This window comes from Primulina tabacum, chromosome 18 (assembly GCF_025594145.1).
Source record: "Primulina tabacum isolate GXHZ01 chromosome 18, ASM2559414v2, whole genome shotgun sequence".
In the NCBI taxonomy this organism is placed as follows: Eukaryota; Viridiplantae; Streptophyta; class Magnoliopsida; order Lamiales; family Gesneriaceae; genus Primulina; species Primulina tabacum.
Genome location: NC_134567.1, coordinates 8,122,004 through 8,140,137, shown reverse-complemented (window position 1 = coordinate 8,140,137; position 18,134 = coordinate 8,122,004). Strand labels below are relative to the sequence as shown.

At 37.6% G+C, this 18,134-nt stretch overlaps 1 protein-coding gene across 1 annotated transcript; it reads right to left on the bottom strand.

Annotated features, from left to right (window-relative positions):
- Nucleotides 1–17,628: 17,628 nt before the first annotated feature.
- LOC142532278 (uncharacterized) lies at nucleotides 17,629–18,129 on the bottom strand. Its single transcript, XM_075638599.1, has one exon. The coding sequence runs from the start codon at nucleotides 18,127–18,129 to the stop codon at nucleotides 17,629–17,631; it is 501 nt and encodes a 166-aa protein (XP_075494714.1).
- Between the last annotated feature and the right edge of the window lie 5 nt (nucleotides 18,130–18,134).

The following is an 18,134-nucleotide window of genomic DNA, read 5'->3' as shown; positions in this document are numbered from 1 at the left end:
TTTTCCTCGGGCTTTCAAGTAATCTTTCTTCCCACTACTGTTACTGCCACTCTCAAATCTGGGAGGGGGTTGCTGGGATGGAGTAGAAGTTTGTTGCTGTCTCGGTTCTAGAGGAACATACGAAACTCCTTTCTGCCTAATCAGGCCAGCTTCAGCTCCTTTTGCTCTGTTCAGGGCATCATCAAAGTTATTCGGTCTCCCAGTGTTTACCAATGTAAATATCTCAGGATTCAGCCCATTGATAAACTGATCATGCAAAAGCTTCATCATTCTCAGCAACATGTGGAGCAAAACGCAACAAGGTAGAGAATTTGGCCACATACTCTTCAATATTCAGTTGACCATGTCTCAAATTAGCAAACTCTGCACCCTTGTCCTTCCTGTATGATACTGGGAAAAATCTTTGATAAAATCCAGTCTTAAAGATTTTTCAAGTAATGACTGTACCTCGATGCTCCAAAGCCCTCTTCGTCGTGAGCCACCAATTCTTCGCAACATCATGCAACTGGTGCCCAATCAGTCTGACTCGTCGCTCATCTGTATAATCCAATGAATCAAACAACATCTCTATATTATCTAGCCAACTCTCACACTCAACAGAATTCTCTGTGCCCTTCAAAGTCGGCGGTTTGAACGACTGAAATCTCTTTAGTAGGGTTTCCATCGGTGTTGCTATAACATCCATTGGATTTGTCGAGGTACTACCCTGTTCTGGGATTCTTCGAGGAGGCATATCTGATTATCAAAAGGATTAGTAACCAAATACAACAAACCTATTTTAGTCCTTCTCTGATCATCTTACTGCTGATCAAGAATCGGTTCTGATTCATTCTTCCTAACACATGTTTCCAATCAAATCAGATATTCAGGTAAACATGTATTTCATAGCAGTAAAACATGCTAGAATAGTGAAAGCAGGAAAGAAAACTTAATCAGCCCCACTCATTATCTTCTATTCCAGTCTAAGGAACCTACTGCTCTGATACCACCTGCTGTGGCGACCCGAACCTAATTCGTCTTCTTAATCATCATTAGGATCAATTAATTAATCTGGATCTAATTTTTTTTTTAAAATACATAAATGCGGAACATATAATAATCAGTCTGATATAAACATCAGAAGTAAAGTACAAGTCTTGTACAACATACATTCATCTCAAACTAAGGTTCAACAATTATATCAAGTGCTGAAAACAAAATCTACTTCTAAGTCCGGATATCCACGCTAATCTTGAATTTCTCATCCTCTTCTTGACCATGATCATGTCCCACCTGTTGTCATGCACACATACAAACACAACAACAGCTGGATAACTCCGGTAAGAAATACATCCCAGTATAAACAACGTATACATGCAATCATATAAATAGATATAAAAGCATGAAACAGATATCAATAACATGTATCAAAATCTTAAAGACATGAACCGATATAAAGCTGTAAATAAACTCGGGACTCATCATCTCAGATTCGACTCATTTCTAATCTAGGGATCCCGATTCCTGGACATTGGCACAATATACCAAATCTCCACAATAGAAGCTGATCCGCTCCTAAGGAACATCGATATAAACCAAACATCCAGTGTCTTGGCACTTCCGCCAAAGACTTGGCACCTCCGCCAATGACTCAATACATGCTTGGCTATAAACTAATAGACTAAGAATATAATCTCATGAATTGCAAATATCAATGCAATAAAGTAAAGTATGTGGTTTTGGGAAACTCAAGTCAAATAAAACTCGAGTCATATCTCCCCAGTTCGACATTGATTTATACCTTTCTCTTGTCAATCTGACGAAGTCAAAGTCTTGAATTCAAATCTGTCAAAACTCAATCTGGCAATGACAATATCGAGAACTACAATATCAATATATCAATCAAATCAATACTGGATATAATCAGAACTCAATCTAATTCTGTTTCAACTGGCATAACGGTACAATCTCGATATACCCAGCAATACAAATACACAAATATCAATCTCAACAACTCATAATCGATCGACAAACATAATCTGATAACAATTTCATACGGTATCCGTTCTTCGATCTGGTTTCGATTATACAATGACAACAATCTCAGGAACACATAATAACAGTCATATCATGATTCCTCTCATATCAGATTTTCAAATCATATCAAAACATAATAAAACTTACAGTCCAGTTGAAGCTCTCGTCAATAGAAACACGGTACCGAAGTCGGATTGAAAATCGGACGGACGGAATTTTGTGTAAATCACAAGTCTCTGATTAAAAGCTTGAAGATTCTCTCTGCCTCGGTTTCTTTCTCCTTAAATTCTGAGGGAATAAAATTGTTTTTGATATATATACAACGCATGTCAAGGATAGGTGGCTTCCTCTTGGTGCAGCACGTCTCGCGCATATGCGCGACCTTCCTCGGCGCATATGCGCGAGGCCTACTGGTCTCGGCATTTTTCCTTCCACAGCTCGCGCATATGCGCTGCGCGCATATGTGCGAGGTTCTCTGCCATACTCGCGCATATGCGCGGGTCCTGGTCGCGCATATGCACGAGGTTCTCTGCCTACCTCGCGCATATGCGCAACGCATATGCGCAACGCATATGCGCCCGACTGGGTTGCGCATATGCGCGAGGCTCATTCCTCGCACATACTTCAATTCTTCTTTCGTCTTTTCCGGTCCGATCCTTTCCGTCTATAATCACATCAATTATCAACAAATCATTTCAGATTACAATAACAAATTTTCGGCCGTTACAAATATTGTCGTTGATGTCATCGTCATCGGGTACCGCGGTTATATGTAGATGGATCCATCGACTAATACGATGATATGAAAGTCACAACTAATGAACGGAATTCAAATAAAGAAAATGAGTACGTATATGCTGATATGTTGAGAAATGTTTTGGACATATTATTTGACACGATATGTTTAAGTTCATGATTTTAAGATCACGAAATGTATTTTAATTATTGTAATTTTTACTGCTGCATGATATGTATATGTATTTGTTATAGTGGTTCAAGTGTGTTGAGTCTTTAGACTCACTAGGTGTGTTTTATGCAGGTGAGCTCGTTGATGTGGAGACTGGAGGCGGTGAAGACTGAGTAGGCTGAGTTGGGGGCGTACGTGAAAACCTGAGGACCTTGCATTTCTTCCGCACTATATGTATATGGGTCGTGGATGATCATTGTTTGTTTTATACATTTTCATCTTTTACTACATTAATGATTTAGCATGATTTGAAAGGGTACGCTTGAATTCTTTTAAACAACATTCTAGGGTTTTGAGGATGTTAAATTGTTTTTAACTGTAGTTATTTTTATCCAGAGGTTGGATAACCTTTTAAAACACCTGATTAGCTTATTTAAATGTTTTTGAGCGGGTGTATTTTCCGCCATAGCTTTTTTTAAAAAATGTTTCAGTAGCATTTTAAAATCAGTAGACATTTCATATACAATATATGACTTTGGCTTACCCAGCCATTTTTCTTGACTCGTTGAAAGCAACCATATTGAATTGAAACCAATATGTTTAATTCATATATTGGAAATCGTAAAGTTCCCAAAGTTAGTGTACTAACTTTTGGAGTACTATTTTTTCGTCACCAAGACGCAGTTGAAGTTTTGTTGAATTTTTTTTATATAGTAAATGAAAAATTAAATATCTCATTTAGTGGATTTTGGACTATATCTGAAACGTCCACTACTCGTTTTTATTAAAAAGTACAATTTTTTTTCCTAAATTCGACCGAAACATATATATACATATAGGTAAAATATTTTGACATCATTTTAAATAAAATATATCAACTAAATTTGAAAATTCAAAGGAAAAAATTCAAAACATAAAATCGTCATTCGTTTTACCAAACCTAAACTTAGCAATATTTCAAAATAAATCTAACTCTAACAACCTCTCAAAAACAACTCGAAAAGCATCATAAAAGTCGTAAAAATCTTTATCATAAACTTTAAATCATAAATGTGGAAAAATTAGCGCTGATCCTCAAGTTGTGTGCACCTTCAGTTCATTAAGATCAACCATCAAGTCCCTCAACAACATCAACATAATGCTCACCTGCATCAATCACACCTAGTGAGTTTTTTACTCAGCAAACCATAACAACAAATAATACATTAGATATCGTTAATTGTGACTTTAGTATTAGCTGAAGATCGATGGATCCATCTACGTATTAGCACAGTACTGGGCGGCGGGGACATCGGCGACACTCTCACCCGTCAACTGAGCATTGGTCTTATATATTATCGTATCTTCATAATCATCGTATCATCATTTAGTCACAATTACTTCGCTTCCTTCAACATTTCATATTTTCATCACTTTATAAAAATTAAAGCATGCATAAATCATTTTTTCTTTTAAACCAAGCAAGCAACATATCTTTTAGTATTAACGTTTCATCATAAAATTCCTTAAACATTTAAAATAAAAAAATTTAACATATATTACAGTATTCGGGGCACTGCCACGTCTAACCATTTTTCAGTATAAAATGATTGTTTTACCACTATACATAAAATTTCTCGATTTTGATTTTTTCTTGCTTTCATTGACTCTAGACCATCCTAAATAATTATTTAAGCTAAAATTAAATTTTTTATATTTTTATTTAGCTTAAATTCGAGGCTTTCTATTTATTTCATAATTATAAATTTGTAGAGCGTTTAATTCCCGAATTAATTCGAACTTTATTATTAAATTCCCAAATTTTAAACATAGAATTTTTATATCTAAACTACCCTCATGAACAATGATTCGACCCTCGTGGACCATGGTTTGAAACCTTAGCCATTAAAACACCAAAACCGAACCCTAGGTTTAACCCTTGAGCCATCTCACTGTTTTATCGAGCCACGCCCGAGCCATCTTGAGCCAACCTCTGCCCTGCCCCTCTAGGAAACCTCTTGAACCCCCTGGACTTGACCTAACCCGCTGCAACCCCAGGCGCAATGCACAGAAGCCGCGCGATCCTAGCACACAAACTAGTACTCTTCGAAACTCGGCTAGGACTCCTACCCTCGAGCCACCACTGAGCCCTCACCCTTTGGACCCTTACTAGACATTGACAGACCTAGCCTGGATCTCAGACCAAGCCGCGATCCACCCTGTGCCCGCTGTTGTTCTCGGTTGGCTTGGGAAGAGTCCTAGCTCGCTTGGACTCTTTGCTAGCCGCCGTGCTTGAGCCCTAGCATGGCTAGGACTCATGCTCACACCCAACCATATCCAAGCGCAGCCCTGGTCAAGCCCTGATACGTGCCATGAGATAGTTCATCCTTGCCCGAACCTTAGAACCCAACATGCAATAAATTTTTGTTCCAGCCTATTCTAGTTCGTGTTCAACCTTAATCGTGCTTCATATGACCCTTAAGCTCGTGGAAAAACGTCCCTCCAAGATCCCCTAACATGGCATCCCCTTCATGCAATCATAAGATCAGTTTTTGGAACATGAAATCATACTTTAATAACACAACAAGCATAAAAACGAAAATATTCATAAGGAAATCATGTTTTTCATGCAAACGATAATAAAACACGTAATAGGGTGTGATAGATGAGAAAAGAGATTTATGGTGTGCCTTTGCATATATTACGCACGAAAATGAATCGACGATGCAAAGAGCGGCGACGAAGAACTCCTAGGCTAAAATCCTTAAGAAAACCGATGTTTTCCCTTGAAGAAATTTTCTTGTGTGCTGTTGTTGGAATATTTCATGTTCGTAATCTTGATTTTGATGTTAAAAAAACTTGTTTTTTTGTTTCTAATGAGTTTACCTAAGCATGCAGAAACTGAAACTGATCAAGGTTCGAACTGATCAGTTACCAAGCTTAAACTAAAGCTATCGAGACGCAAACTGAAGGTACCAACTGATTTATCGAACTAAACTAGTACGACTGAAGTATCAAGAGCAGTTCAACTGATTATCCAGTTGATTGGTGGTTCAGCAGAAGACCTTCAGAAGCCCGGCCAGCTGATGAAGTGTTCAACTGATGAAGAGCCCAACTGATCAGTTCAACTGAATTAGTGAAATCAGTTCAGCTGACGAGTCAACTGATTTCATCTCACCAGTTCAAGATCAGTTCAACTGACCAGTACAGAACATCAGTTAGGAGCAAACCAGTTTTTAGATACGACAAGCTTAATCCAGCTGTGCACAAAGGTACAAAAGCTATTGTACTATCAATACAATAAGAGACGTTGCAGCAGTGTTTAAAGTAAAATGTTTCATATATCTATTTGGGGGAACAAATTCAAACTGCAACGGATTCATTCACTGAGTCTCACTATACGTTCAGCCAAACGCCTATAAATAGAAGCTGAAGCTCAGTGAAGACGATGATGAGTGACGATGAGAGTTGACGAGTGAAAAGATAAAATACAGAGAGGGCACTCATATCGCGTATCAGCTTACAAAGAAGCAACCGCCCAGTTGAGGGAACACTCCAAAGTTATATCAGCTTAGTTTTAGAAGCTTATTTCCGTCAGTGTATGAGAACAATTTCGAGTAGTTTTCAAAGATCAGTTCTCTCACACACACACACGCACCACCACTCAAATTCCTTCTTGCACAATGACGTAAAACTTGTGTATATAGTCTTTCTCACGTAGACGTTAAAGTGTTGGCTGGAAGTTGATGCCTTCAGTCTAGACTAGGAGTTCACTTAGGCAGTGGGTAAGTCCTAAGCTGGGTGGGTTATTACACTTGTTGTAATTAATCAAAGTCTTCTAGTGGATCCTACCCGAGGTAGTAGAAGGGGTGACGAAGGAGCAGTAGAAATCTCCGAACATCCATAAACATATCTTGTGTACTTTAACTGTTAACCCCTTGCTTTAAACTGACTTGATCAGTTCGAGTATCTATCAGTTTAGTTCTCATCATAACTGAACTGATACATTCGAAAACTAATCCCCCTTATCTTCAGTTAATTAGTCACACAAGATTAAAAGTTTTAACCGGTCAGTTTTCTTAACGAAGGATTACTTCGAGTATTTTCCGCTTGGTTTTAACTCCAAACTCGATATAATTCATTGGTGCCATCTTTCTTATAACACGAGCTATTGTAGCTCATCATGTTTTTAGAGGATTTTCCCGATCCATCAGCTGTGTTTGAGGGGAAGGGGAGAGTCCTTGCGTGTAAGGTGTGTGAGGCGTGAGTTTGTAAGGGTTTTGGGGTAGAGTTTAGGCTTATTTATTTGTTATACAACTCCTAGTGCAAGCCTAGGCCCATTAGTATGGTACAATAGGTCCAATAAGCCCATTAGTACATTTTTAAAATATTTTGTTTAGAAAAGTTCATGAAAATATTAGCCGAGTTCTCTAAAAGTTCAGATTTTAGTCGAAAATCGAAGACCTGTTAAAAATTATGACTCAGCGCAAAAAATCATCTCAAAGCTCCTTATTCTTAAAAATATCCTAAAGTATCAACCTTATTTTAAATAATTAAAAATAATTATTTAATAAAAATGTGACACCCAAAAAACAAAGGTGCATAAATGCATTTTTATTAGTATAAATTTTATTATTTTCACTTTTAAAATTTTATCACATTATTTTTCGGTACAAATTTTATTTGTCCAAAGTATCTAGAAATACATTAAAATACATCACAATACACTTAAAAATTCATCAAGCACTTTAAGGTTCCCATTCCAAAATCAAATACCCAAAATATAATAAAATAATATAATTAAACTCAACATATATGTTAAGTAATTAATTACAATAATTATTAAATTCAATATAAGATAATTAGGTTTAATAATTAGATACACGAATATGATAGTATTAAGTTTGAATAAACATAACATTTTTTCATTTAATAAATAAATAAATAAATAATAATAATAAATTATTAAGGATAAGCTCGGAATTTCGCTATAAATACTGAACACTTTTCATTCCACAACTAACCAAACAACCGAGAGAACGAAGAAAGAAACCGAGAGAGAAGGAAGGAAGAGGAGAGGAAGAAAAAATAGAGAGAAAAAGCTATACCCTTTTTCGAAAAATCCCAATAAATCACCAACTACTCACCTCATATCGTAAAGCAATATAGCACTGGAGGTGACGCAAAAAGATCGCTCAAAAACCAGAAAATCAAACAAAGACATTCCGCAAAACGACAACGGTATCCAGTATTCAAGCTAGGTACTTTTCGCTCATTTTTCTTATAGTTACACACCAAACTAGAGGTCGGTTTGAATATAGAAGTTGTACCTCTTGTTGCATAGATGAGGTACATACCGGCCGTCGTCCCAAAATATTGCCGGAACTAACATTTTCGGAATGCTGGAGTATCTTAGTTAACCATACGATGATATTTATTTCTGGTGTTGATCGGGTAGGAATTTGACAAAAATTTCAACGGAAGAATTAAAGATCTTCAAAAGTTACATATGCTGGAAAAAAACCGGCCGCGCGTGACCGCCGGAAGGCCACTCACGCGCCGGCACCGTCGGCGCGTGTAATGCACGCGTCACCGGATCGGCGATTTTCCGGCGGCCGAACGTTCCTGAGGATATTTCCGACTTTTTGGCCAACTTTCGTAATGTTTGGATATACCTTCTAATTAATATGAATTTTGGAAACTTAAGTAAAATCAACCGGATTAAATTTTGAACAAAAAATAATCTGGAAATGATCAGCTAGTTACTTAAAAACTCTAACATATAAATATCATTCATAATATATTTTTAGGACTTGCTCCAGAAACTCGGATTATTAATCAAGCATAAACTGTAAGTTATCAGGTGAGGAAATTACTATTCATTCTTCTATTAAAGCATTTGGCATTTGGCCTGGAAATTTTAATAGCATTTATTTAATGTTTAAATATCATCCACAGTTCATTTCAATTACTGATATATTTTCTTGCATATCTATGAATGTATTGATATACCATTAATGAATGGAGTCATGGACAACGGATTTCGGTCCGGAAATTGAGTCCACTGGACAACGTGGCTTCGGCCCGGAAAATGAGTCCAATGAACAACGGGTCAAAAGTCCCGGGTATATGGTTCATCTGAACAACGTGCACCGAATATTTCGGTCCGGAGAATGGTTCACCCGGCTCGTAAAAGGTGCTCAATTAGAGCCACCAATGTTAATTTATGGAATTTTCATTTATCTATTATTTCATTGCATATCATTCATAATATCTAAATTGTTATGCCTATTATTTCATGCGTAACTATGATGAAGTGTTATTTAAAAGCCATATACTAATTTAAAATCACTGAGTCCTCAAAGACTTAACCCTCTGTTTCTTTTCGTCTATTGTAATTTTCAGACACAGGAACCCCCGAATTGGAACAAGAGGAAAATAACTGAAGCTGAAATAAGAGCATTTGAAAGTTGGGATGATCTGTTTATAAATGAATGTTAAACTTCCGCTGTAACATAATTGTACATATGAATGTTAAACTTCAGCTGTAAAATAATTGTACATATTTGAAATAAGAATGTAAATATTTGTAGATAATCTTTAAATTATATTTAAATTTTTATCTACAATATCCTTCTAATAATAATATGATAAAAATAAAAATATAAGTTCAATAAAGAAAGAAAAAAAATGTGGCACTTAGTAAGGGAATAATTATGAATTTCTAAACCGGGTGCCACAAAAAATATTTCCCCTTTTTCATACATCGATCTTCGTTCCTCGATTCCATCTCGAATAACCTTTAAAAAAACAGTTTACATGCATTTGTGTAGAAAGTATATTTTATACATTCAACCGCTTGCAAGCGCACGGTTATCAAGTTTTAATATATGTGAGTGAAGTATCGTTCCTACGAGGAGTATGAATGTAAAAATATATCAATTCTTGTAATTAAAATAGTCATGACTTTCTCTAGAAAAATCAATGAACGGTTTGGTTTGCTTGAACAAATTAATTGCAAATAAATATTAATATAATCACCTAATCGAGAGAAAATCAATGAGAAAAAATATCTAGAAGAGCGAGTTCACTAAGTTTCCAAAATAATTATTTCTGGTTGAATTTATACTCATGAATTCAATTATTTAATGGCCAAGAATACTTAATTATTTTATTTTCCTTTTCCCAATTGACGAATAAATTGTATCAATAGATCTTCGATTCAAACATTCCTAATAAAAATCTAATTTTAAATGATAAATGCAACCAATATTTTTACCTAGGCCTCACTAAAGTTATACGCCTTCCGAACGATATAAACATTCAACGATGTGTTTCTAATAATGTATAATCCTAGTACCTCTCCAAAGTTGTAGAATTAATCAGACAACAACAATTTATGGCCAGTAAATTGCAATCGAATAAAAACAAGAAACACAATTAAACCAAAACAGAATTCAATCATATAAACAACCACGTCAAATCATCATGTCCACAAAGCTACATCATCCTCTAGACTGGAAAATTAGTTCATAATGAAATCTAAACAAAGACAAAACACGTTTGAAGTTTTAGACATCGCAACACTAAAAAATAAAGAATTGAAAGATTAGATGACAAATCAGAAGTGGCGTCTCTGTCCCCAGATTCATCGTTCTTCGTCTTCGTGATCAATCTTCGAACTCCAGATCTTTGTCTCCGTGTTTGCTATTGTTCTATTCTCTGTTTTCTCTCCAAAATAGCTCTCCTTTAGTCTGATATGGGTCCCATTTTTTATTATCTTCGTCCGAGCCGCAAGTTGAAAGTCCATTTGGTGACTTTTCTCTCCAAAATATCTCTCCTATTTCTCAAGGGTGTGGTGCCGCGGTGCTGAGCATCAGCTCCTAGGAGCTTGATGATCGTATCTTCTGGCGCCACGTCACTGAGTAGCAGCACCTAGGCGCTAGCTATTCAGTGATTCTGGAGCCGCGGCGCTGGGCACAGCGCCTAGGCGCTTGTTCTTTGGTGTGGGATATTAGCGATGCGGCACTAGTTCCTTGGCGCTGTTGCTCTAATCCATCGCAGTTCACAATCGAAACATGCTCCTAATCGCCATCATTCATCTCAAAGTGGTTTATCTCCTGCAAGACACAAAAACAACAAATACCAAGCGTAATTCTGTAACGGTCATGGGTCATTAGGCTGAACCAACATGGGCCTCGGCCCATACCCATGTACCACTACTGATCATGGGTCATTAGGATGGTTCAGCATATGCCTTGGCCCATGCCCATGCACTGTCACTCATATAATATCCCACTACTAGAAAGTAGTTTCTTTCGCCTTCCCCAACACTTGAACCCACGACCTCCAGGCTTAAGTACCTAGATTCCTAAAGTGTTGGTACCAGTTGGGCTAATTAAATTCCTAGTGTGTGTGTGGTTAATTAGGGTAAATATTGCTTAATAAATTAGTTAAAATGCTAATTAAAATAGTAACCCAATACTCACTTTAATAAATCCCCTAATTAAAAAAATGAAATACACAAGTGATAAATTTTAAAAGTTTAAAAATCTTAAAATCACCTAATAAATTAAATTACACTTTAAAATGCTTAAAATTTCACAAATCTTTTAAAATACCAATTTTCTTGGCATGAGATAAAATTCCACATTTTCATAAATCGCCTAAATCAGTCGTCAGTCTCTTTTCCCGATCCCACATCGAATATTCGCCTGAAACATACAACTCAAGAAACCATTTTAACGTGTATCAATTAAACATATAATAATTTAAAATAAAACAAAGATCATAAATCATGCATGGAGGAGAAAACCTAGGGTTCTTAGGTTATTTCAGCAGCCATCCCTTCATTGCAAACTTCTGAAGATTTTCACTCATTTTCGAGCAAGAAAACGTGCAGCAATCGTCTCCCGGTCATCCTGCGATCCACCGCGTCGGTATTCGTTATCTTCGAGCGTTTAGACGCAAAGACATGTATATTCTTTTATTTTTGCATCGATATTGTCGTAGTAAGTATTTTAATACGTATTGTATGCAAAATTCATGTATGTTGTGCAAAAGTTTGAACAAAAATGTTTTGAAACGATTTTGGATCAAAATTTTAGATCTCAAAACGAGTCTGCTATCATTTCGAGTACTGTGAATTTTAGGTCGACTTTCTGGAAAAATTTTCAACATATAAAACGTATACTTTTTGATACCTTCGATTTGACAATAAATTCATAATTTTCTGATAAGAAACGAGTGAATTATGATCATTTTCGTGCAAATTCTCAAACTGTGACGTTTTTAAAAAATATTTTTTCAGGTTTCTTGAGTTTATGTGGTTGCTAGCTTCGTTGGGAATCACCGAGTCGTCATTGCTGCGTTAGGATATGTCATGTGTCGTGATGAGACGTCTTTTGGTGTTTTGTTTCGAGTCGGTATGGGTATTGTTGCATTAAAAGTTATAGGGAAGCAAATGGGTAGAAGATGACATTTTTGGGGCTTGGTTCAAGCAGAGTTAGCGCCACATCACTGCATTTGGAGCGCCGCAGCGCTGCAGGTTCGTGGAGGGCAGCGCCTCATTGCTGGAGGGTGGCGTCTAGGCGCTAGACTAGCGCTGCAGCACTACTCCTTAGCGCCTACGCGCTGGTTCTGGTACCTTTGAGCTTCAAGTTTAGATGTTATTGCTTCATTTGGGTATTGATATGTCGTTATGTCCAGCTTGATGAGGGTTAGACTAGGTGTTATGAGTCTTGAATGGGAATCGTTGAGTCACAGTTTAAACGGGGTTTGCGTTTTCCATTGCTTGGGAAATGTTCATATTTCACATCAGGATTTCGTTCGGGGTTCGATGTCATGGTTTAGTATGATGTTTAACATGGTCAAGTCCCGAGTGGTCTAGAAATTTATAAATTATTTATTTACTTCGGTGGTGAGTTGATAGGTGTGATTATGTTATGAAATTTGAGTTGCTTGAAAATTGTGTTAGCATGTGCAGCAGTAGCCCAAGTGAGATCCAAAGAATCCCTCAACGCTATGTAAGTATTTTCGACGTGCAAAATAAAATATTTTATGTTTTTGAGGTGTGCTAATTATCTTGTGACCAAATATGAATGAGTTTGAAAGCCGGAGAACGTGTCCGGGGACCTCTCCAGCCCCAGTAAAGTATGACCGGGTTTTTATTAGGATTGGAAAGCGGTAAAGTATGACCAGGGACCAATCCACTGGGTAAAGTATGAGTGGGGATCTTATGTATGTGGTAGTGGACATACCTGCCAGTCCAGTACTGTGGTTTAGTCTGATCAGGCGCACTATGTTGTGGGTCACTTGTTTTGCAACATATCTCTACGCAAAATGATGATTACTATGCATGTTTAAGTATGTATGATGCAAGTACGTTTATGAATATGTTTCTGAATCGATGTCACGTCTATGGTTATGTAAGCATGTTCAAAGTTAAGTTACGTATGTACAACTTTAAAATGCATGTGGTTTTATAAGAATGTGCATCTTCTTTTCGGTAGCTTATCACATAAGAACTTCAAAGTTAAGCGTGCTTGACTTGAGGTAATTTTGAGATGAGTGATCCCCTGGGAAGCTTCTTAGGTTGCGTGTGAATGAGGACATAAGCATGCTGGAAAGACCCGTTTTGGTACAGTGAGGACAATCGTCAAATCTGGGGCGTTACAAATTCTGTCCGAAACTAACATAATTCTAATGGATTAACATATAAAATGAAGTGTAATTCTTGCACTTATATAAACCCCCAAAACTTGAACTTTTGCTAGTCCCGAGCAAAATAAAAGTAAGAACTCGGCAAAATTTTAATTCTAACAACTAAAAGTCATGGATATGCAAGCATTGACATTGGCCTCCGACTCATCCATTTTCATGTAATTTATGATTGCTCACGAGTCACATGTGTGTGTGATATGTTAATGTTCATTTACCCAACCAGATGCCCAAATAAATTTACAATACCCACTCGGCTTATAAACTCAAGAACTCTTCATTTCAGTTCAACTCACACTTTATTAAAATACAAATTCACTTACACAGATCACAAAGGAATTTATGGGTGATTATTTGGTTTATAAGATATTCAACACGATTACACACAAAACTGATGTCACACAATGAGATGCTGACATGCAAATGATTAAAATTCATACTTGATAACCATGTTTCTCAGGTATCCATAAGCTTGACTTGAACATTTTTTTCTCCACTAGTATATTGGATAGATGTGACAAGATTAATAGGTTTTGTAGGCTTGTAACGTTAGGCTACAGCTCATGGCTACAATAAAAGGTATGAAATCAAAATTTGAGATAAATATTTGAATTTTTCTCATCTTCACTCATTTCATTCACCATCCACTTATTGTTTTTCTCATCATTCATATCCTTCCTTTCCCATATATTTTTTTCTTCACCACTTTTGATTCATTACCTTCATAATTTTTCTTCTTTTTGTTTCGTTTCTTTTTCAACTCCTTTTATACACATTTATTTTTCTTTTTTCGTTTCAAGGAGTATTTGAATCATTTCAACACCAATGAACTTATTTCTATCAAAATTAGGTATGATAATAAGTGTATAAGCTTCATTTGGTAGTTGTTGTGAGATATAAAATAGATACAAGTTGGGGCTAATTGCATGTCATCGACACACACCACTTGATTTTTTAGTAGGCTCAAAATGGGACACTAGGATATTTCATGTTCATTTGGTATGCTCGAAGGCTCAAACGGTTCCAAAGATTGCCTAAATCATTCCTATGTCACATATTATACGTATTTCGCTTCGAAAGGGTTTCAAGAAAGTTCTAGATTATCGTCAATCCATTAGTTATCTCTTACAAATCAATCACTTGCACTATTCAATCAAAATGATAACTGAGGTAGGCATACAAAAAATTTCCAAGCATCTCAATCAACTCGAGGCTCAATGGGTTAACAACTAGTAATAAACAACGAAAACAGGCCCAAAGATATTGGATAAATTTTCCTAGGTCATCTATGTGTTTGTAAAAGTGTCAGTCAATGTCATGCGAGAATTACTAAAAATCAGATCTACATTGTCTATTTAGCATCACAGGTATATAAATTGTCTCTAAGCAATGATAGTATCAATAAACATGACAGTGAATAAAAATGTGACTCCCAAGTTATCATAAACAAATGTATTCAGAACTGCACTTCATTCTCATCATCCGCCACACAATGACTTATCCACGACTCTTTCTAACGACTCTAACATGCAATAAATCAAAATGAAGGTTTTTTTTATAAACCAAAAGACTTGACCAGATTCCAATGTGCAGGAAATAACTAAGCATGCAGTTACTGAAATCGAATGAACAACTGAAACTCAAATGTGCTAAACAAAGCAAAGTAAAGCAGAATTAAAAACCCCCCAAACTTAAGTACGTGTATTGTCCCCAATGTATAGTAATAAATAAAGAGAAACAGAGGATCACGTACCTCAAACAGCAAGAATCAGGACTCGATGTCCTCGCCTAACAGATCTTACCTACTCCTCATCATCATACTCGGCATCATCCTCAATAGGTCGGTGTGAAAATGCTGGCGGTGGTGGGAATGGTTCATCAGATGGACCGGTCGCAGGGAAGCGCTGTGCAAGCACACGACTAAATTCGTGCATATAATCCATGTGCTCATGTGTGATCCGCCACTATCTCCTCATCATACGCTCTAAGTCATCGAGACGCTCGTGGGCGGTCTGTCTGCTACCGGTCTCCGCCTGTCGTGCATGTGATGCCTGTGGGGCGGGCTATGGCTGTGCTCAACTCCCTGAAGCCTCTCCCAGACCACTAATAATCTGTCTCCGTCTCTTATCCCTCGGGAGGGGCTCAACCAGTGATATATCGCCTTTCGTCTGCAACAATCCCTCACTATCATCCCATGTAACCCCTGCTATGTGACAGAGATCCGTGATGGTTAACGAGTGGGGCATGATAACTGTGGAGGTGCCCTGAGCAGCCTGCAAGATCGAAGTCATGATCACCCGACCGGCATCCATAATGCGGCCAGTGAAGATACAGTAAACCAAAGCTTCCTTTGTCTTCGTTACATCCAACACGTGCCCAGATGACATCAACTGCGAGGCTACAAAATGGTACCAATTATATGTCTCCCTCTTCATCGATGTCACTGGAAATGTGACAGGGCTCGTTGATTATTTAGTTTCCAAACCGTGCCCGGCCCATAGAGTGTGGTTATTATTGCCTCATAGGGATATGCATCTCTAATAAACATCCTGTACTCGTCAGTGTCATAGTTCAGCATCGAGTACAACGAATTGAGAGTCTCACTGTTGAAGGCAACCATCCGGCCCCTTATCTTCACTTGATAGTCCTCGTGTTTCACCTTTAGATTAGCATAGAATTCCCTAACAAGGGACATCACAGCATCTGCCGGTGGATTCACAAATTCATCCCAATATATCACTCGAGCACGAGCCAATGTACTACAATCTGGGTGGCTCTGATCCATACCCCTCTCCCACTGCATATTCTTTTCTAGCAACTTATTATAATTCTCAGCGGCTACTGCATCCTAGAACTGTCGTCTATCTAAACCCGTAGCAGACGACTCACCATCCCCAGACTGAACCTGCTTGCTCTTCTTCTTCGGAGGCATAATTCAATTCAAATACCAACTCTAAATGATAGCACTTGTCCTCAACAACAACGAATCAAACAATGAAAATTCCAACAATATATCACCCACAATATCAACACAATCAATAAAACAGTAGTACCATATAACATACAATGCTCTAATCCAACAATTTTCAACAACGACCTCACTCAAGGAGTATATCGAACACCTTGTGAGCACAACTTCAAAAATCCTATTCAATCAAATCCAAACAAGAAAATTGAGACTCACGATGCCTAAGATGATTACCTTACGATAGGGTATCCAAAACATGATTGCAATTCGTTTGGTGTCTGCTCGTTGAAGAAATCTCGTTGAAAATCTTGATCCCAAGGAGACTAGGAATGAGATGTGAAGGTAAATTCCGCTTGGGAGTGATTTGTGTGGTGTCTTGTGGTGTTTCAAAAAAGAAAATTGTGGAGTTGGGGGCGATTTTCGGTCGTGGAGGAGGAAGGGAAGAGGCGGCGCTGTTCTAGCCTTTAGATAGAATGAATCTAACGGCCCCATTTTTTTCATATATCACGAATTAGCGACGCGACGCTGAATAAGTAGCGCCGCGGCGCTGCTTCTTCGGCCCCTGAAGCGTCGCAGAGCTAGTCCTTCGAATAATTGGGCGCTGCGGCACTCGATTTGTGGTGCCTAAGCACTGTTTCTTCTCATCAATTGGCGCCACGGCACTGATTGGTGGCGCCTAGGTGCTTGTAGGTCCGAGATTAAGAATATTCGAACTCTTTGCACACTTCATTTCAACTTTTACCTGCATAATAACATATATATCAATGTCAAATCTAAACATGAAAAATTTACTAAAATAAAATCACAAAAATAACTATATTACTGAAAATAAAATACTACAAAAATAAAGAAAACAAAAGCAATAAAAGATACTGATTGGGTTGCATCCTAATAAGCGCTTGGTTTAACGTCTTCAGCCTGACTATCACCAGTCTGCTCAGTTCGGCTCGCTCAAACTAACAATGTCGATATTCCTTACTTTGGTCCCATAGTAAGGCTTAACCCGCTGTCCGTTCACCTTGAAGGTTCTTGCATCACTTCACCTTAGCTCGATAGCCACATGAGGATATACTGTCTCCACAACAAATGGCCCCGACCAACACGATTTCAGCTTACCATGAAACAACTTCAGACGAGAATTGAATAATTGTACTTGTTGTCTCGGTTTGAGCTCCCTTCCTACAATGTGTCTGTCATGACACTTCTTGGTATGCTCTTTGTAGATCTTGGCATTTTCATATGCATCAGTGCAAAATTCCTCCATTTCCTTTAGCTGCAATTTTCTGACATCGCCAGAAGCTTTCAAGTCAAAGTTCAACTTCTTAACTGCCCAGAATGCTCGGTGTTCCAATTCTAGCAAAAAGTGGCATGCTTTACCAAACACCAGCCTATAAGGAGACATCCCAATAGGAATCTTGAATGCAGTCCGATAAGCCCACAACGCATCATCCAACTTAATGGCCCAAATCCTTCTTGTTAGTGTTGATAGTCTTCTCGAGTATTTGTTTAATTTCCCGGTTGGATATTCCATCTTGTCCATTCTAC

Bases quoted from the DNA above. Each gene is read 5' to 3' on its own strand.
- LOC142532278 (XM_075638599.1), bottom strand. From the start codon at position 18,129: ATGGACAAGATGGAATATCCAACCGGGAAATTAAACAAATACTCGAGA.